The 22,325-nt window shown below is 37.1% G+C and overlaps 2 protein-coding genes across 4 annotated transcripts in view; both read right to left on the bottom strand.

The window, feature by feature from the left end:
- Window positions 1-14: 14 nt before the first annotated feature.
- cplx3a (complexin 3a) lies at window positions 15-2,320 on the bottom strand. The gene is made up of 3 exons (XM_026917752.3): window positions 1,970-2,320; window positions 677-764; window positions 15-544 (listed from the first exon to the last, which is right to left on the bottom strand). Exons 1-3 carry the CDS (start codon window positions 2,125-2,127, stop codon window positions 320-322), a joined length of 471 nt encoding a protein of 156 aa, XP_026773553.1. The 5' UTR covers window positions 2,128-2,320; the 3' UTR covers window positions 15-319.
- A 6,336-nt stretch (window positions 2,321-8,656) lies between these two features.
- The window catches only part of csk (C-terminal Src kinase), a 32,973-nt gene continuing 19,304 nt past the window's right edge, over window positions 8,657-22,325 (bottom strand). For all 3 annotated transcript variants that reach the window (XM_026918330.3, XM_053235626.1, XM_034306112.2), the window contains exons 5-13: window positions 18,865-19,084; window positions 15,164-15,257; window positions 14,090-14,155; window positions 13,636-13,735; window positions 13,158-13,248; window positions 12,018-12,091; window positions 10,651-10,846; window positions 10,404-10,490; window positions 8,657-9,601 (exon numbers count right to left, since the gene is read on the bottom strand). In XM_026918330.3, the coding sequence (XP_026774131.1) occupies window positions 9,419-9,601; window positions 10,404-10,490; window positions 10,651-10,846; window positions 12,018-12,091; window positions 13,158-13,248; window positions 13,636-13,735; window positions 14,090-14,155; window positions 15,164-15,257; window positions 18,865-19,084 (1,111 nt within the window). In that variant the 3' untranslated portion in view covers window positions 8,657-9,418. The remainder of the gene's footprint in view (window positions 9,602-10,403; window positions 10,491-10,650; window positions 10,847-12,017; window positions 12,092-13,157; window positions 13,249-13,635; window positions 13,736-14,089; window positions 14,156-15,163; window positions 15,258-18,864; window positions 19,085-22,325) is intronic.

Below are 22,325 nucleotides of genomic sequence, written 5' to 3'. Positions count from 1 at the left end.
AACACACAACCTCGTGCAGTTAGTTCCGGCCTTTATTTGTTATAACAGTCTGCAATACTGATAGATTAATATACTTTATTATCAACAACAACAACAATAACAACAACAACAAAATATGTGAATAATTATTTTAACATTTATACAAAAATGTAACTAAAAGTTAAAGCTTTAGTTGATCAACATTGTGTAGGATATTTGCATAGACTAAGTGTAAGGAATGTGCTGTTTATGCTTAAATAGGTGATTATTATTAGGAGAGCTAATAAATATCTCAGATTAGCTCTCTCATCCTGAGATTGACTGTGTATAAGAGCCTTAATCACATGACTTCACATTTTTCTGCTGTCTCTTTGAGGTCTCCGAGTGTGGCCTGCGCTTTTTCCTTCAGCTGGTCGATATCAACATCCTGTAAGCTGCTGAGTTGACCCAGGACTGACTGTTTGTGCTCTTCCTCTTGGTTGTCCTCTGCGATCATCTTAGCCAGCTCTGAGGGCAGCTCCACATCCTTGCCTGCTGCCTGGATGTGTGTTTCATCCAGCTCACTCTAGAATGAGACAAACCCAAGCAGGTAGGCCCAGGACACAGTGATCAGCATTATATACTATATGGATCTTATATGAGAGGCATGGTAAGCATATCGTACTGTAGTTGGGATTTGTTATGTGATGCTACTTACCTTGGGCAGCCTGTATTTTTCCCTGAAGTGGCTCCTGACTGTGGCTCTCTCCGCTTTCCTCTGTGCAAAACCGACTTCTCGTTCCAACCTGAGTGATACAGAATCAGTTTGTAGCATTATAATAAGCTTAGGCGTCCTGTGTGTCAACATGGTACACAAAAGAAAGTACAAACTGTAAAAACTCAGGCCCATGCCAATTTTCACTGACCGAAAACCCAACATCTGTAAAATGTTAATTACCTTTAGTATACTTTAGTATCTGTGCTACGAATTTCCCTCTGGGATGAATAAAGTGATCTGTCTGTCTGTCTGCCTGCCTGTCTAAGTAACTAAGTAGCTAAGTAGCTAACTAACTAACAAACATATTCCTGTATCTGTCAAATTTGTAGTGTGAAATTTTCCTGTTAAAATATTTGATTGACCAATCAGCTGCTTTGGTTAAACTCACACAGCAACACAAGTACACACTGTAGGTGTGTAGATTGTTTTCTTTTTCTTCAATTTCTGCTCTCTTCTCTTCCTACTTTCCTTGTTTTTCTTTCCTTCCTTCCTTCCTTCCTTCCTTGAAATACCCCTAGCTGTGAATGTGCTGGCATCCCATCCAGGGTGTATTCCCACCCAGCATTCCCAGGATAGCCTCTGGATTCACCGTGACCTTGACCAGGATGTGGTTACTGAAGATCAGTGAATGAATGGATGTCGTAGAGGGCTGTGTACAGATTTAGCAGATTTTTATGCCTTGAAGTATAATATGATTCCATCCAGAAAACACACATGACAGAAGTAATAAGCAAGATGAACAGTTCTGGGAAGAAATAACAGAAATAAAAATCTACCCCTAAAATGTGTGTCACATAAAGAATAAATGAATATGTGTACAGTATGTCAAAGAGGAAACTGTTTGAGATTCGGAACAAGACAAATATGTTCCTAGGTCACTGTGATGTACATTATTGATTAAAGGTACACTGGTCTGTAATTTAAAACCTAATCCCTTCTATTATTACATGAGATAGAGGTGATGAGGCTATTTTTATATTGCAGGATTGTGGAAACTAAATATTTTTGCAAAACTAGCTTTAAAGGTTATGTAAAGGTGTAGATCAAAAGACTCTTCATTTTACATGGAATCTTAAGGCCTTATTGTCATGCATAAAGATGAGATGAAGGGTTTTTTTTGTTGTTGTTGTTTTTATCTGCCACTCTTAAACCGAAGATACAACTAAGGATCAGTCAAAAAACACTCAGCAATAACTTCAGAAATAAGACCTAAGAGTAAAACGTTCCACTTACTTCTCCTCTGCCAGCTGCTGCTGATACTGCTCAAACTCCTCCTGTGTCATCCCCTTAGCCGCAGCCTCGGACTTCTCTCCTTCAGCTTTCTCTTCTCCGAGACCCCCAGTGAGATCCTTCAGCTGTCCCCCTATCATGTGTTTCACCATGAAAGCCATCGCTCCACGTCTCCTCAACACAAACCCTTCACAAACACTTCACACAAATCAGAACTGAATTGAAATATTAATAAATACTCTGTTTCAAAACATGAAATAAAACTTCAAATCAAGTGTCCATCTGTGTGGAGCTTTTGGAGGGGCTCCTGCTTCAACACCAGCTTCTCATGGACAGCTCTGTTTCAGCGCATGGACTGTGTGCTCTCTGTCTCTGACTCTCTCTCGCTTTATATAAATCCATCCTGTCCTGTCTTTCCTGCGCTCTCTCTCTCTCTCTCTCTCTCTCTCTCTCTCTTTCTATATAAAGCTGGTACTGTACTGTTTCTGTCCCTCTATCTATACTATATATACAACAGAACATAATAGCACAGACGTTTTAATGGGTAATTAACTGAGGCAAGTGGAAAATTGTCAATTAATATTTTTTTTCTACAAACAGATGTTAATAGATTATAGAGTAACAATTCCAAACCTTAACACAGTCACATACAAGTACAGGACATACACATACAACATGCAATACAGATACAGATAATGAGCAACGATTATATCTAGAAATTTAAATGTACACACGATGTACACATTCACTCATTCCCAAGGAGTGTTAAGCAGTGTTAATCGATGCAGATTCATTCCAATGTGTCCATACGAAGACACGCTGCCAGCTGAAACAAAGTCTAACAGCCCTGAGCATTGCTCAGCATTGAATAATTATCTTGCTACTTGGTGCTTAAATGGAATTTTTGTTTGTCTTAAAGATTCCTCATTAGATGGCAATTCCCATTCAGCAGAGAGAACGTTCACTGAACATTCAGTAATGTATTTGACAGCTTCTAAGAAGGTTAGGTTGTAATGTTTGCTGTGTTGATCATGTTTATGTGATGATTCTATGACTCACTGTTGTGGTAATCCTGTGGTATCTACAGTACTGTGCAAAAGTCTTAGGCACATGCAAACAAATGCTCTAGAGCAAAGATGCCTTCAACAGTAATGAAATTAAATGTTTCTACATTAAAAAAAATACTATAAAGAGCAGTAAACAGTAATAAATGAAACAAAGTCAATATTTGGTGTGACGATCCTTTGCTTTAAAAAAACAATTATATTCTCAGGTACAATTTATACAGTTTCATAAGGAAATGAGCTGTAAGTGTTACTGAGCATCTTGCAGAAGCAGCCACAGTTCTTCTGGAGACTTTGACTGTCGCACTTGCTTCTAATTTCTGCAGCAAAACCCAGCAGCCTTCATTATGTTTTTGTCTGAAAAGTGTCTCTTATGTAATATTCTGCTTTCTTTACTGACATGCAGACATTTTTCTGTAACATGTAATTTTGTGCTGGAAAACTAATGTTTGGAAATCTAAAATGTTTTTGTACTGAATCAATAATGTAGAAGTCATAAAATAAAAATCTATAACAAAGTTTGTACTAAAAAAAAAATAGGGTGCCTTAGACGTTTGTACAGTACTGTAACTACAAGAATTTATGAGTTGTGGGCACAATGTTGGTAGAGTCCACGGAAGATTGTTTAGAGTAGTTAACCAACACAACTGAGAGAAATATTGACATTCCCAATGTTTTTGTCTAGTTTCCACTGTCAATCTGCCTTTATATTGTGTGTATTACCTCAGTTCTTTGTGCTAGCTAGCTACACTGTGCACCTCAAATTGCCTACACAAACACAGGAAAAAAAAAACATCTGCAAAATTTATAATTTTTTGTTGAAGAGCTGTTGTGACAAATGACAGCTGACAGGGACACAGGGTGAGATTGCATGTGAGGGAAACTGGCTGCATGAAAGCGGCTCTGACGTTGTTCGTTCAGCTCACTCTCTGACAGCTCAGATCACACACAGAGAGAGAGAGAGAGAGAGAGAGATAGGGATAGAGACAGAGGCAGAGGGAGAGATTGCTAATATGTACCCACAAGTAAGCAACAGACATGCTATATTAATGTGTTCATTCCCCCACACCCCCACCTGCCACAAATATTAACATAAATGTTTCCATAAAGTTATGGAAAGTTATGGAAAGTTATGGAAAGCTTTAACATTACAGCCATACTGTAATGTTAAAAATATGTTCTAGCTGTGGTTCTGACCTCAGTCCTCACTCATTTCCAGCATTCGCCCAGATAAAACTATTCGGTTCTAAGAACGTCACAGTTTTTTGATATTCTAAGTTAAAAATGTTTAAAAATGATCAAACACTAAATGTTGGCTCAGCCATATTTTAATAACATTATGAAGCTAACTATTATTACAGCTTACACCACAGTGCTGTTGAATTCTTGATTCTGATTGGTCAGAAGGTGTTGATTAATTTTCCACAACAGTAGCTCTGACTGTAGTGCCGGCTGTAATACAAACCACAGCTTTATATTACTGCACACATTTTAAAATGGTGTCATCTGTATATTACCAGTTTCCACAGGGACTTGTACAGCAGACGCTCTACATAAACAGATTTGTGAAATTGTATAATTGTCGAAATGGTGGAGTTTTCTGTGAGGAGATGTTAACATTTATGGAAGGAGTCTCCAGTGTTGGCGCTTTGTAACATGCAGAGGTCAAGCAGTAATTTTAGATAAGTCTTCAGGATGGAGGACTTTGTGGTAGCATAACATTTTTAATCGTATTCACTTCAGGAGTGACAAAAAGAGAGTGAGGGAGAGAATGACTGTTTCTATCTGCTGTAACGTAAGTGATAACACAAACCCATTTGTTTTGTGGACATTCCACAACATTAAATGTAACTAAAATGTATTGTGTTGATCTTTAATAAATAAGAACTGTAATTGATGGCAAATTGCTGTGGTATAAGAGGAATAAAACACATCTGGATGTGCTGTGCAAAAGTTTGGACACCCTACTAATTATTGGAAAAAATAAAATTTTGTGTATATGTGTGTGTGTGTGTGTGTGTATATATATATATATATATATATATATATATATATATATATACACACACACACACACACACACACATATACACAAAATAATATAATAAATAATTGTTATCTTATTATTATTATATAAATATATATATATATATATATACACACACACACACACACACACACACACACACAAGCATTACAGCTTACCATTTTTTGAACCTAATCTAATACTTATTACTAAATGCTCTGATAACGTTATTTGTTAGCAGAAACCAGATACATGCTTCTCTTCACTCTCACTCTTGCTTCACATTTCTCAGAAAAAACATTGTACACTTGGACAAATCCCCACATGATAGCTCTAATATGGTCATCCCAACGTCCAGACACACAGGAAATGATTATGTGTGCAATGCTTGTAACGTAGAGCTGAAAAAGGGTGAGAGTGGAGCTAAAGAGATGTAAACAGAGGCTGATGAGATGCATCAGGGACTGGAAGAGAAAACTGAGTAGGTGTGTTAGGAGCCATGTAATCACCAAACTATGTTCAACACTAGATACAGAGGATGGCAACAACTGTAACACTAGAAACTGCCTTGCAGGTGAACTTGAGGTGAGCAATATGGCAAAAAATTTAAAAAATTCAATTGTTACTAAGTACTGACTTATTAGAGTGTCTGAACTTTTGCACATGCCACAATTTTTTTTCTCTTTTTTTTCCTCAGTTCTTCAAATCTAAAGTGCATTAACTGTACATAAAAATGTTATTTTTTAAAAAAAATAGCTTGCTGCAGAGGTTGTGTTTATGTCTTTTGACTTCAAAAATTAAAAAAAAAAAAAAAAAAGTATATGGCCAGGGGTGCCCAAACTTATGCTTACAAATGTATGTCTATATTGTACTATCACCTGCCTAAGTAAATCTTTATCATTTTACTATCTTACCATAAGCTGATGTTCATACTTTCAGCATTTTCTAGCTTTCTAGCTTTCTAAAAGGATTCTACCTGGAATCTTTTCTGAAATCAAACCACTCTTGTATGCTTCTTATTTCAAACCATTAAATTGTTTCTCCAGAGTGACAGACTAAAAAGTGTATTAAACCAGAACATCTGCTTGAAAATGCTAGGCTAAAGGTGTCAAAAATGTTTTGGAGAGTGTCTGCTTGAGAGTGGAGTGTTTTTGTGTTTCTTGCTTTGTTGCTAAGGTGCACAGCCAGGAAGCAAGTCTCTGCTGGTGACTCATCCAGGGTGTCACCGTTTAGCATGTTCCCTGACATACGGATACAAGCCGAGGGCCTGAGGCAGAAGCGGCACCATTTGCTCTGATGCACATCTCGACTCATTAAACAAAAGCTTATTCATGAGCTGATTCTCCACCGTCACAGACGCTGATTATGAAACATTTATTCAAACCACACATGAGCGATCGAGCCTGAAGAAGTGGATTACACTGAGATGACAAGATCTCTCCAAAGCCTGACATCTCAAACACCTTAAAGCTATGTGAGAACGCTAGTGGAGGTGGAGCAGTCAGAAAAGTACAAAAGAAATACTCCTCCGTTTCATATCTTAGCATAGTAAACAAAAATGTGTATTTTATCTGGAATATATTTCTCTGATCTAGCATATTTTGTTGTAGCCCTAGAACAGAATCAGTGCCACACAGTTATAAAGGTTTATATTTCAGTCTGACTGCTGCATCATCAGTCTTCTTCTTCTCGGGGTATTGTTACTGCAATGTCGTATCAGATGTATGGTGTTCTATGCATAGCAGAGGAGAGAAGCAGAAAAACAAGAACTCTGCAGTCTGAAAGGGACGTCCGTGACACAGGAGGAAAAGATAACAATCATTACTTTTTCACTTCACTTTTTCAGCACCTGTAGAACAAAACAAACGATTTAAAACCTTAGAAGTGGCATCCAACATATGTGCATTCTTAGAAAAAGGGTTTCTTCGAAGGTTCTTCAGATACCTAAAGGTTCTTTGCTTCCTAGGTGCAACTTGCGTTGAAATTTTTCAGTAGTACAACAAAAGAGTAACAACAATGACCAAACATCAACATATCCTGCAAGTCAGTGGTTCTTAAAGTGCGGTCCATGAAGCGTATCCAGAGGGTCTGTGATTTTTTTTTTTTTTTTTTTTTTTTACAAAGTTTGCTACAGCGGTGGAAATCCCAACTCACCATTATCAAATTACATTTATGACTGAGTTCTTGTAGTTGATAGCAGGTTTAACGGTCCCTTCAACTAAATGAGTTTAATGCAAATCTAATTAACTCGAAAACAAGTAATCCTATAAATTTGGATGTAATGTGTCCTGTCGGTGGAAAGTTCACCAATAAAAGCTCACTGACTCTAATAAGTAGCCAAACAATGTACATGTTTGAATAATAATTTAAATAGTTGTATTCCTTTCATAAAATAAATCACCTCGTTGCAAAAGTACACACCAGTGGAAGAAGACAAATGAAATGAGTAAAAATGATTAGAAATAGATTGAATCATCTTATAATTATTATAATTACTTTTGTATAATAACTATAATTAATAATCTCATGGTGAGGAATATGAGGTCAGTTTGTCTCTATAGTTCAGACAGGTTTCACTTCTTTCAACATTTTTTGCAGTGAACCAATTTCAGTTCATATCTAAAAACAGTACTGGAGCAGACTCACATTATCAATTTAAGTCCCACCTCCCTCTTGATTTTCATTGGTTGTTGTGATTAACCAATTACAGGCGTTTCAAATTCCAGGCTTGTTCAGCCAGTAACAGGAAAATTGGAGTGTGTGTGTATGTGTGTATGCTAAAAGACAGCTGAACATGAGTTGTGCAGCTACAATGATGTTCTATACCATAACAATTTTCTAGAAAATAAAAGAAATGATACGTCAACCTCAGGTAAAATTTGATTAACCACAACTTCAGCAATTCCTAACTGGGCCTTGCACATAGATGTGATAAGGAGACAGGTAGCAGTCCAGATCTTCATCCACAAGCTGTACCTGCTATGACCAGTTTATCTGCTAGACAAAATTATTATGGACAGTTAATAATATTGTAGAACTTAATCTGCTCATATGGTAGCTCAGAGGTTAAATGAATACTGCTGTGTGTTTCATGTGTTTCAGACTAATCTCTATCTACTATGGATATTTGTGATTACTGTGGATAAAAAAAATAAAACATTTAAAACAGAAAACCTATTTAAAGCTATTGTTAGGTTAGATACAGGTGCTAGTATGAATTTTAAGCCCCTTGATATATTAATGCACTGCACAAATACCTTTTTTTTTTTTTTTTTTTTTTTTTTTTTGGACAATTTTTGTTCAGGACACTTTATATTTTTACTTTAGGATCCCTTTCGGTCTTTCATCCCATGCTTTACAACAGAGATGACCTTGTGTATTTCTTTACCCACTCGGTGCTAATGAAATGGAAGGCCATGAGTTTAAATCTCAGGACAGCCAGAGAGCCAGTGTTTGACATTGAACAAGATGTTAACTCTCAACTGCTTATCTCTGTGCTTTGATTCTGCCTCACTTGTTAGTCGCTTTGGATAAATGAATACATATAGTCCTAACAAGTGCAATTTTCAGTAAAAAAAAAAAAATCTTCACAGTCTTGTACAGGCAGACAACTTCATATTTTCTTTCTTCATCATCTTCTTACACTTTACATACAAAATGCATCTTTTTCCATGGATCAGAAATGTAATCAGCAAATCTCCCCCTACGTGAATTGACACATGCTTCAAGTTTAGTCATTTCCAGGATTAAGAACGAGACCCATTTTTCAACCAAATGAAAGACATTACAAACTCGGGGTGTGAACACTGAATAATAAAAACTAAATAACAGCAACAGCTCAGGGGCAGGGAAGAGTCCAGTGCTCCGGAAACACAACATCCACAGAGGAGTACGCACACACGAATGCTTGCACGTCCACGCAATCGGGGAATCTGTCTCTACGACGCTGTGCTGTGTGAGCATGACTTAGCAAAGTGAAAAGAGTATTCTAGTATGAGAGGAGACAGTAAGACAGTGACTGAAAGATAAAGACAAACAGGTCATAAGAGGCTGGAGACAGTTAAATTATTTAAAAAAAAAAGGCAAATACACAAGAGAAGGCCAGCCTCTCCGATTCTATAAAACAAATCATGAAGGCACAGCAAAAGAAAGGAACAAAAAAAAAAAGTGGGGATCAGTAAAACAATTTGGCTATACTTATATTTTCCATGTATGTCTCTTCTTTTTCAAGTGTGTGATGACAGAGTGCTGTTCTGAGAGTGTGTGAGAGTGCGTGTGTGTGTGCGCACATGTGTGTATACAGTTCTGTACAGTCCTTTGAGCTCTCTCACACAGAGTTAGTCCGTCTCTGTGTCCTTGCTCTCACAGGAACAGCTCTTGATCTTGGATGAGCTGCAGATTCTCTCTCAGCTCTCTGAAGCTGGGCCGCATCGCTGGCTCTAAAGTCCAGCACTGCTTCATGATGTCGTACACAGCAGGAGGACAGCCGTCTGGGGCATCCATCTTGTAGCCCTTTTCCACACGAGGCACCACATCTTTCAGAGGCTGCAACAAGACAACGACATTTAAAGTGTATTGGTTCAATCCGCGCAATTAAATTCTTTCGAGGTTTAAAAAAAAAAAAAAAAAAAAAAAGAATAAATAAAAGCATTGTCAATATAAGTAGCAGATACACATATAAATTGTGGACTACTGTGCCCCCTGCTGGAGACCGCCATGTATTACTAGTGCAGGTATTGTAAATTATAGATATATTTTTTTATTGTTTTGTCCAACTTTATTAAAATAAAACATGAGATAATATGCAAAACACCACATAGACAGTAACTTGAGCTCAGGAGCAAACCTGGAACCCTGGAGCTATGACTGACAACACTACCTACTGCACCACTGTGCCACCCACTCGTTTATACTGTGTTATGTCAAGAACAAAACAAGATGGGACGTGCTGTTATAGGAAAATAATCAACAACAGAGCAGTGTGATGCATTGCCACTCTGAAGTTCATAGCAATTTGCCAATGCAACATTTTTTTTTTTTTTACATTTATTAAAGAATGACACCATATTTTTTATTTGTGTATAGTCACACTTAATGGTGTAGAATGTCTGTGAAACAAGTTAGTTTTTATCACTTGCGTCACAGCAGCACCAGGCTCTGTTTTGTCATCTCTCTTGATGTTAATAAGACAAAAAAACGTTTCTCACATTACTGAGAAATTACAAAGCTTCAAGTCCTGAAGACTTTCCTGTTCTTTACCTTCTTTACAAAGTCACAGAAAATAACAATTATACATTTTTTTCCTTTCTGATAAGAAGTACTGAAATAAATAACTAAGAATACTCACGATTCTCGGGTATGGTACGCGGCCAAAGGAATAGATCTCCCAGAGCAATATTCCATAACTCCATACATCTGACTTAGTGGAGAATTTCTGTTCAGACACACACAGGAATAACAGAATTTAGCCGTGGTCTTCATCACATGTGTCTGCAGTTTATCTGCCTATTCAGACACACACACACACACACACACACACACACACACACACACACACACACACACACACACACACACACACACACACACACTACCTTTTCTCTCAGGGCTTCAGGGGATGTCCATTTGATTGGCAGCTTAGCCGTGTCCTGAGTGGACGACGCCTCCTTGGTCAAACCAAAATCACTGACTTTAGCGATGCTGTCCTCAGAGACTAAAACATTCCGAGCTGCCAGATCTCTATGGACGAAATTGTTAGCCTCCAGATATGCCATGGCCTCACACACATCCCTGCACAGAGAGGCCGAGAGAAAGCATTTAATCCAAATAACAGTAATTATTAAAATTATTACAGTAAAGTAGGAAAATGAAATTTATCCACGTCATTTTAAAATGTCTAGTCAAGGTGACTGAATTACACCATACATTTCGTGACCTTAATGAAATCCTATTCTTCCTGCATTTTCAGTCTCATCTCTATCTGCCATATCCGTAGCACGTGTGATTAACACTGACGAGAACTTAATCACATTTCTCTGCACAGAAAATCAGAAATCCTGTTTACTCTAAACTCATTTATAATAAAAGTTTAAGGGACGTCAGTAAACGTTGATGCAAAACACATTTTTATACAACACACGAGTTTGTCGTTTCAGAGAAGGACTACTTTTCAGAAGGAAGAATCTTCACATTCGCATTTTCTTCACATTCCACGTATAAAACTTTAAGAGAGTGGTGAAGCAGCGTTTTTTTTTTTTTTTCAAACTTTCGTTAGGCTCCATCTATCACTGATTTAAAAAAAAAAAAAAAAAAAGCTAAAAACAGCTACAAATTTTTCCACTTTAGTATTTAACAAGCTTTTATGAATTGACTTACTTTGACTTGCAATGTTATGTTTACATTACTTTATATTATTTCAATTATTGTCTATTTTTAAACATTAATTATATATCTTATTTAGCTAGTATTTTCTTTTCTCCGTCACTGCTATTTATTATCTGCCTGTATTACTAAATTATATTGACTATCCTTTCTTTATTTCTCAGTTTTTTTACTTCACACTATAAAGCACTCTGCTGCATTTAAATGTATGGAAGGTGCTACAGAAATAATATTATTATTATTAATAATAGTTCTTCTTCTTCTTCTTCTTCTTCTTATTATTATTATTATGTCTCAGTTTACACCTGATCATGGATGAATACCACAAAACCATAGAGACGTTTGCAAATATTTGGATAAGCCTCCATAAGAACAGCTCTGGTAAGACTCGTTCCATTCATGAAATTCAACAGCTGCTCTTACACAGTTCAGAGTAAACAGGTTTTCTATTCTTTTCTTAACACGGGTGAATGTGTCGACCGTCTTGGACTACACTACAGATTTGATGGATAGAGACTGGGTTGAAAGCCACCAGACTATTCCTTAAACATACTTCTACCAGACAAGTTTAAAAACTCACATGGAGAACTTGAGCAAACAGTCTCCTCCAATAACAGTGCGTCCTCTGGAGCGGAGATAGTCCACCAGGCTTCCCTGCAGACACATGGTCATTCTGCATTAATAATTTCCTTTCTGTTTGTTTAAGTTCAGTAAATAAATGTGCCCATTCTATAACTCATGATTCACCATATTAAGCTCTATTCTCAAGTGTTGCACATAAACATGACTGTAATATTCAAAAGGTAATTCAATTAACCTAAAAGCTTTGGAAATGTATTGAAAACAGATAAGCACAATGCTAATGTAATAGGAGTTTACATTAAATTCAGCATACACAGTACATTACTTATCCAACCCATTAACACTGAAAAACCATGCTGTCATCCTAAAATTTATTAAATGAAGTCCTTCCACATACAGTGTGTTATATAAGGAGTAAAATTCTCTGGCACATGCTGTTATAGAAAAACCACTTATTTTTGAAATACTGTACTAACAAGAATTTCCTAGTGACAGACTGACAGACAGATGGACTGACAGACAGATGGACTGACAGACAGATGGACTGACAGACAGATGGACCTGTTGAAAAAATCTTAGATAGCCAGAAAATTGGCCTTGAGATCCTTAACACAAACATGTAAGAAAAATCTCTGTATGATAATCGGGAAGGAAGTTATTGAATTAAAAATAAAAAAAAATATTTCAGACATTTGACCTTGCTGTGACCTTGACCCTGGTTGGATCAATTCCAAAATCTAATAAGTTCATCTGTTGGTTACAAAGAGAATTCCATAGAAATCCTACAAACATTGAACCACTCGTTCTTGAGAACCTCAGATGGATGCACAGACAAACTAGTGGCGGATTCTGAAGACTCTCCTGTGGCAGAAAACTTACTAGACATTACAAAGCACTGACACTGGAGTCTCCTTCCATAAACGTTAAATAAATGTTCTCCAAAAAAACTCCATCATATCAAAATGTTTGTTAAATAACACTTTTTAATCCATTTAGTATTAGCCTTAAATTGTAGAATTACAGCCACACTTCTGTCCGAGCTGCTGTTATAGAAAATTAATCAACACCTTCTGACCAATCAGATTAGACGGTGCTGTGGTGTAACCAGTGCTGGTTAAATTCCGGTCATGTCACTGACCTTAGCCATGTACTCTGTGACGATGAACAAGCTGCCTTTCTCCTCCACGATCACGCCCAACAGCTGCACCAGGTTATTGTGTCGCAGTTGTCTACAAAACAAAAAGGGCATGGACTGGATTTAATATTTCACCAAGTTCAAATTCTATAATCACAGCACAAAAATACAGGAGCAAATGTTCCAGTTGATTTTAGTAGGTCAAGAATAACTGCTGACTGGACATTAACACACAGTGCACCTTAAGGGCAGATGCCTTATTTAATCATCATCATCATCTCTCCTCGCTCTGCACTCCACATACACGCACAACATGCACATATTGCGCATACCCACTTCACCCACTTCTACCCTGTAATACGCTACACAGTATTTCATTATAAAGAATTCTACTCTGTACAACTCTTTGTATGTGACAAATCTAGCTTCAACTTGAACATGGAAATTTTATAAGTATGTTATGAAAGAGCTGAGAACTTACGTCATGACTGACGCTTCTGCGATGAAGGCCTGTGCTGTGGCGTCATGTTTGATGCACTTCACAGCTACTTTAGTGCCTCTGTAATCCCCCACCATGACATCTGAGCAAAACATGTCACGTCATTCACTTCATGATTAGCGTCATGCTTTGAGTTTTTCAAATCTTATCTTTGGAGATGGACATGTTGCTCTATATTTTTTTAACCTGCTCAAGCATCACATCAGATTCAAACCAGGAAGTGATGAATAATAAATAAATCTAAGCAGTCATCTTAGGAAAGAGGAAACAGGAAATGTCATCTTAGTACATCTTGGAGCACTAAACTGAGCAGTGGACGGCTTCTCCATTAGAGAGGCACTGATGAATGATTCATGCAAAATGCTCTCATATATTTATAGAATACTGTGAATACCCTTCAAGAGAATAGCCTTAAATAGACTAGTGTGAAACTAACCTCCAAATTCACCCTTTCCAATAGTTTGAATGAGTTTCAGTTCCTTGAGGTTCAGTGCCCATCCACCTGTGCAACAGAAACAGGAAATGTGTCTACAGCTACCAGCATCGAACCAAAAAAAGAAGCTTTGCATATCAAAATATTTATATGTATTTTTTTTTCAGAATTCTGCATTGAATACTCATTGTACCAGTCGCAGGACACAGAAGGAACTCTAACCTGTCTGTCTTAACCAATAAACATTATACAGTGTTATACAGATTCTTCTGGCTAAATGAACTTTCAGAAACATTGGCCATTTGGTATACAAAGCCTGTATCACAAATCAATTACTGTGTCCAGAAATATAGAATAGTATTCTGCTTCAGTGGGCTTACAACCATTACATAATACAGGTCAGGATGGTGAGAGTGACCCTCTATCTACTGATTTTCTTTTCATTTCGATTTTCCTTATGTTGGATTATTGTGCTACATTTCATATCTTAAACATGGAATTGTTTTTCTTGTCAGATAAATCCAAGAAACACTGGGCGTAAGACAGGATTACACCCTGGATGGGACATCAGTCCATCGCAAGGCGCAATGCATACACACATTCACGCCTGGGGGAAATTTAGAGACACTGATCCACCTACTCGCTTGTTTTTAGGAGGTGGGAGAAAACACCCAGTGTTCCTGGGATAGGCTTCAGATCCACTGTGACCCTTACCAGGATAAAGCGCTTACTGAAAATAAATGTAATGAATCTCTATTCAAAACGCATAGGGGATGCAAACTTTTGCCCATAAATGTACAAACCTCCAGTTCAGTGTGCAAGTACTCATATGCCTTTTATGTAAGGTACATCACTTACTGCTCACACATCCTTTATAATTATTACTGTCATTAATATTTTGCTGTATCTTACTTTGTAACACTCTACCAATGTATAGAGAATATCATAAAGTCATACACATGGTCTGGAAAATTTCACAAAAATAGAGGTGAAAGAAACAGCACGTTAAATTTATTTCTCCAAATACACAAGAGGCTGCAATAATAAAAGAGGAATGGAGGATGTTCTTGCTCTTACTTCTGGAGAACTCATCCTGCGCTGCCACTGTTCCCTCCATGAGCTTGGGTTTGATGAGTCTGGTGCAAAGCCCGTCCGCATCTTTTGTGTAGTGCTGCACACAAAGATCACCAAAACGGTTAGAACTGTTTAAGACACATTGCAGATCTTCTGCAGATTTGTAGTCTCCGCCTTTATCAGCCAGGCATGAAGGTAGAAAATACCTGTAATGTCTTATATACAGAAAGCAAGAGTAAGCTAAGCTGCAGTTTCTTTTGTCCCCTACATTAACAGTTCATCAACAGAGGGCAGTCTCAGACACATACCGTGGGGTCCAAAAGTCCAAGACCACACTGGGAATGTTTTTTTTTTTTTTTCTTCATTTAATATAGGAAATAAACAGAAGGTTTTAGAATTTTGAAATATTTTAAACAAAGAAGTAAATGTTCAATATGTTAATATTCAAGAATATTTAATATTCAAGATTCTGCAGTATTTCTAGGTCCCTATATAAATGTAAAAAAACTTGTGATATTGACCATGTTAACTGCTTTGTACAAAAGGTCAGATTTTCCTCATGCCTAATCTCTTCTACTGAAGCATGTGTTCAGGTGACATGCTAAAATGGATCATGTGTTTTTGCACACACATGTGGAGTCCATGCCAGCTCGTGTGCACACTGTCATTAAAGCACAAAGGGGACAAACCAAATACTAAGAAACTCTGACATTCATGTAAATATTTAAAAGATTCTACTTTTCACTCAGGTTGTTGTCAGTAATAAAATGTATAATGACATTTGTTGTATTAAATTAGAAAAGAATGCAAAATAGAAGCACTTTCAATAGGATAGAACAGAAGATAGAGTAACCATTGCAACAGAAGTGTAACAATCGTGCCTCTTAAATGTCCGACCTTCCTCTTTGTCACTTCCTTTTCATCAACTTTTCCAGGAACTGAAGTGCAGGCAACAGGTGAAGCAAACCCATGTACGTGAGAGAGAGCTTCACTGGCACACTATCCACAACAAATCATACACACACACACACACACACACCAAACCCACAATTGATGCCCAGGATAGGACGCACACAGTTCCATGATCACACCGGTGATGCATTAGTGATGCATTAGTGATGTAAATGATGACTAAATAAGTCAGATTATCTCTAAACTCCACAGCAAAGCAATCTTGGTTGCTATCAAGCCCGTACCGTGAGATCTTTAAACTTTACTGCTGGATGCTATACATTTAGGTGAACCAGGACTCACAGATCAATAAAGTATCATTTTACAGTCATCTCCTTTCTCGGCTAATGGGTCTTATTGAGCAGACCGAGGATGGAATGACTGGAGCCGTAATTCAAACTGAAAGCTAAAACAGTCACTCGGTTCAATAGCCATCTATTTAAGACAAATGGAGGGACAACAACATTTAAAAAAACAAACAACCTGAAACCTGTCTAGACAACAATTTAAGTTACTGAGAACAAGTACAGAATTACAAGACACTGTGTGTGTGTGTCTGAATAAAACAAACAGACCATTCAAAAGTATGTAAAAATTTAAATGAATGCAATAACTGCTGGGTTTAGAGAGAAGAGAGAGAGCAGGAAGCAAGAGCTGAGTTCAAATGCGTCGTCAAACCACTACTCAGCACCTCGTCCAAATTTATTAGCATTCAGCCAATCAGCACGCACCACACAGACCCTGTCAGTTAGGAAACAGCAGCAGATAACTAACTCGTACATTAAGTGTAAAAAAGCAGCTGACATGCTTGTAACCTTAAACTACTCCTGATGACGTTTCTCCCTTCTGTGCTTTAGCTCGACCACTCACACAGCAACATGGAGCCGAGCTCAAAGCTCAGAGATTAGCACTTTTGGAGGACATTTTTACAGGCAAAATAGTCTTAGCAGCTTATGAACTAATGTACACACTCATTGCTTTTGGTAAGCAAAAGTTAAAAGTTAATGATACCAGAAAAAAAAGTGCTATGAGGAGCTGTAAGTGTGTGTGTGTTTCCTGACGCCTAACACAGAATTTCTCTCTGCCGCTGTGGCTGTGTCTGATGTGGGCTGCTTCCTGTTTTTGCTATTTCGGCCATCATTTAAAAAAACAAAAACAAAAAAAAGCAAAACAAAACAAAAAAAAAAAAAAGAGGTGGACGGAGGAGAAAGTCCGTTAGGCATACGTTTGGGGCGTATAGTTCATTTCAAAACTAAAATAAGCCACATTAGGAATTCAGCAGTTCTAACAAATCAGATGGGAAGTACTTGCAGTCCTACTTAGCAAATATTGTGTAATGTTTGTATGGCAACAAATTAAATGATATATTAATTATAATGTGATTCAAACAACTTAATTCAGTGATCAAATAGGTTAATCTGCCAATGCTGTTTTTCAAGGTGGCTAAAAATCATAAATTTTTGAAAAGTAAAAATTTTTTATTCTCCTTTTGAAGTAGTTTTTTTGGGGAAAAAAGGGGAATAATGTTAAATATGATTGTCCTTCACATGATTTAGGGAGACATTCTGGTAAAGTACACGCCAGGGAAAGAAATGGGAGACGGTTCTTTTTTGTCACAAAAATGCTGCAAATCAGCAGCTAGTAGCGTTTTCATGTTAATAATTCTAACACAGCTTTTTGACCGCCTTTCTGTTTTCTGAAGAAAATAGAAGGCCACTACAGCTAAATGAAACAACACTGACAACTGCATGTGTAAAAGACTATCTACATGTTTAGCTCAAAAAGGAAACACTATTCTGTATTAACTTGCTGCATGTTGCTTCAGTCTTTCTTTGTTTTTTAACTTTGTATTCACTGGTAAATGAATTTCAAACGCTTTTTTCCCTGTGTATATGTAGATACATGTATGTGTACACTCATCATTCAGACTATATATTTTGGCCACAAACCCAACATTAATGTCATCAGAATGCTACTGTGGCTTTGGGTTCCCACAGGCCTTAAATGTAAACAACCAAAGAATTAAAGCTGGAGAACATAAATTGGCAGATTACATGTTTACAATGCTCACCCAACTTAATGTTCTATAAAATTGTTTAATTAATTTTTAAAATTAAAGCAGGTTTTCTTTTGTAAAATACACAATAGTGATGTTTGCTCTGAATATCTATTTTGGGAGGCTATGTCAGCTCTCTCTGTACAAAACTGTCAGTGTTATTTCCTACAAGACACTTTAAGCCACTGTGTCTTTTTAAACTGCTGCTAATGTGATCATAGGGCGGGGTTACACACTCGGAGGGAAGTGCTATCCGCCCTCTTCTGTATACACGAGCTCAAACCTGGCTAGTTCTGCTGTTTTGAGGTAGAGTACCCCATTCTTCCCACCCAGAGAGCAAGGTTAATTTTGCTTTCTTAGTCTCCCATATTAATCTCTCATCCATATTATTGTCGTGTAATTTTTAAATTGTTATGCAGTTTTGCTTCTGTGAAATGCACAATATTTTCCCAGGTAGTAAACTGACATTTGTTCAATGTCTATTTTGGGTTAATCAGCCAACGATGATTTTAAAGGTGGCTGAAAATCTGTTGGCCCAATGTCAGTTTGCTACTTTGGATGTGACTAGATAACTGTGAACATATGCTAGCAGAGTATCACTGATTTACACTTACTGTAAAAAAAAATACTGCATTCAAATCGTAAGAGCTAATACCAAAAAAAGCCCCAAAACCCCACTCTTTTCTGTGATTCTCACCTCGACGAGCTGCATGAGGTTCTCGAAGTACACCTCCTCGTCAATGGTGAGTTTCCCATTGTGGTAGATGATGCGATAGTGCTCCACTTTGCCCTCAGAGCTCACACACAGCGTGTAGTCTCCGGGGTAGTTGGTGCTCTCACGAACCAGGAACAACCCCGTCTCGGGCGGGTAGAGCAGTCCCTCGGCCTGTTCACGTGTTATCTTACCGTGGAACCATCTGAGGAAGGCAGAGCAAAATACATTCTCACACCACAGTACATGACCAGCACCGGGCAGCATACTACTTTCAGTATATACATAGTATTTATTGTACACTAAGGATGCACAATTATATTTTTATAGTGGGCACAATTTTTGTCTTCCTCAATTATTAAACATAATCTATTGCAATGTTGGTAAGCTTAGTTAAAGTAACTTGGGAACATTTGAGATCAGCTTCAATTGACTTAGGGTCAAATCAAAAGCGCTCTTTGTCTGGTCTAATATGGTGGTGGCAATATTTACTTATGTAGTTATTTCGAGTCTAATTATGCATCTGTTTAGCATGTAAAAGGAAAAAACTCATGTGTATAAGAAGCGGTCTTATTTTTATTCAAATATTAATGTAAATGTGACTACAAAGGATAATTTCTGTTGACTATAAAAATGTTAACACACTAATATTTCAACAAAGAATAAGAATATTTCAACAAAGAAAGGAATAATTGGCATAATCGAGCTAAATAATCATCAGTGGTGACTTGTTCACATGGGCAGGTGTGGGAGAGCCCCAACATTTATACCAACTGTTTAACAAATGTTATAAGGACTTCATAAAGTCCTTATTCACAACACCATACATTTTAAACTCAGTTTAAATGCTAATTATCACTGAGTAACCACCGATTTTAAAAAAGTATCACTATTTAACAAATATAATCTAATGTCCTGATGATTTGCTCACCTTACTTGATGTTGTGCAATCATGGGGCAGCGTGCTCACTTCCCCATTTAGCTTCCATAGAGTTATTATTACACTTTATCGCAATTACTGCACCAAGCACTAATAAAAGGCCCATTGGGGCAAGAATCTCTCTGCCCCCACGCTCGCGTGTCAGTGGAGGACGAGCAGCAGACAGACCGTTAATGACCGGGTTGCTAGATTGGGCTAGTTTAAAAATACTCTGCAGCTGCCAAGATCTTGTTTTAATCAGAATAATCAGAATTAAATCTAATAGATTTTCACCAAAAAAAAAGCTAATTGTAAGTGCATACAGTATTCTATGATGCACTGAACAATTTCTGTTGTAAGATATGTTGTGAAGATTGGGAGTGGGAAAGGTGGAGTAATGTCTGCACATCAGAAATATGTGGCTAACAAGTATTTCACATGCTGAGAAAGGCAGAGAAAATGTCTCCCTTTTCCTTCAAAGTCCAATGTTTTGGACCAGTTTCAGGTCTTTTGTGCGGTTTTTGAGATTGCTGAAACCTTGAACACAGTTGAAAGTACGTCTAAAACCTCTCAAAATGAGCTGCTAGACTGAATCTCAACTGCCTATTACAGGGTTACTCCAAAAATTCACTAGATAGTACCCATTAGCATAAGTCAAGTGTTATAGCCCCTTGACTTAATTTTGTTTGAAGCTATGTCGTTATTCATTTCGTCCTGCCACACCAAAACCTATTGTTACGAGCTCCTGCTGATAATCATGATTATGATTTTCCATATTTATATTATCATAGTGCACTTTTAAAGAAAATGCTTCCTGAATTTTCAGGCAATCTTCTAGAATTCTTTAAACAGTTTTTTCGCTGGTAAAAAATTTAATTTATATGTTGCTATAGTTCTTCAGACTGACCTAACCTACTTAAAAAACCTGAACACACACTAGCTAATGCAACTTCTTTATTCTAAAATCCTAACAACGCTTTAAGAGCTTACAGTCAGTGTATACAGTATAATATTTAAAAGGTTAAGGCAGACATAGCTGTGGAAACAGTACACAAATATGCACAAATACACACGTTTGTCTAGCTATCTTTGTGAGGACCTTCCACTGACAATTATTAATGCAACTACGTAATGCTATGCTAGACCTAACTAAACTTAACCCTCAGCCTAACTTCAGTAACCAAAATGAAAGCTTTTAGCTCTTTTTTAAAAATAAAAGCTGCAGCTTCTGAAAATAAATAAATAAATAAATAAACAAACAGTTTTCCTAATGGGGACCAGCCAAATGTCCCCACAAGGTCGAAACTGTCAGATATTCCTTTCCCTGTGGGGACATTTGATCCCCACCAAGACATAAACACACAGACATGCACAGTCAAGCTAAAGTTCAGGACAAGAAAAGACAAATTACAAGGTTCCAAAAGGAGCACAGCGTCGGACGTTTCTGCGGAGACTCTGGCATCGGAACCATGCAATCTGCGTTTCACAATTCCCACTGAATCTTTCCCTCTAACATAAACCTGACCACTGAGGAGAAAAGAACGAAACCTGTTCACATAATCTGCTGCATGGAAGTAGTTAAAGCTTGCATATAAAAAGTGTATAAAGGTCAGTGAGGACTTCATCAGAGGTACAGCAGCAGTCCGTTCAGAGATGCCAAGTATGAGGAATAAAACGATGATCACATTATTTTGGTCAATAATAAATTACTATTGATTAATCATCAAATCACAATTATTCAGCTAGTTAAGGAATGAAACTGTTTTATTATTTAAAAATGTATATAATTATACAGGTTTTACTTTTACATTATACATTTTAAACCATTATTAAAAATTCGAATTCTTTGTATTAAAATAAAACACATTAATAAATTAGCACTTTAAATGCTGTTTACAGTATAAACATGACCAGAACATAAATAGATAAAGAGGACGTAATTGGTCAGACAGTTAAAACGTTATACCACAGGGTGATTGAATTCTCCAATCTGATTGGTCAGAAGGTGTGGATTAATTTGATATAACAGCACGGCTCAGACAGTAGTTTCAGCTGTAACATGAATGATAACTTAATATTAATGCGCTTGTTCCAATACGCTATTGTTTCTACAGTAACAGCATATTCACAGGGACTTGTATGGTGGATGCTCCACATAATCCAAACCTAATAATAAAAGGATTTTTTTTTTAACATGTATAATCATTGATGTGGTGAATTTTAGGAGACATGTATGTGACATTTATGGAAAGAGTCTCGAATTTCAGCGCTTTGTAACGATCACAGTGCTTTGTACATTGGGAAAATCTTTAGGACAGTGGAGTTTACGCTTTCTGGTTTCTCTGCTGCGTTTTTGTCTCACCAACTTCGAGAGAAAAAGGTCGGAGCTGATTATAACGTAAGAAATAACAGGAACTAACTTGTCTTGTGGACGTTCCATAACATTAAACATAACCATAAACAGTTAAAGGGCACAATAGGTTGTTCATTAAAAATTGTAAACATCGGGAACTCTCTGCAGTATACG

This window comes from Pangasianodon hypophthalmus, chromosome 7 (assembly GCF_027358585.1).
Source record: "Pangasianodon hypophthalmus isolate fPanHyp1 chromosome 7, fPanHyp1.pri, whole genome shotgun sequence".
In the NCBI taxonomy this organism is placed as follows: domain Eukaryota; kingdom Metazoa; phylum Chordata; class Actinopteri; order Siluriformes; family Pangasiidae; genus Pangasianodon; species Pangasianodon hypophthalmus.
The sequence above is the reverse complement of the archived record's forward strand: the minus strand, read 5'-3'. Positions and strand labels throughout refer to the sequence as shown.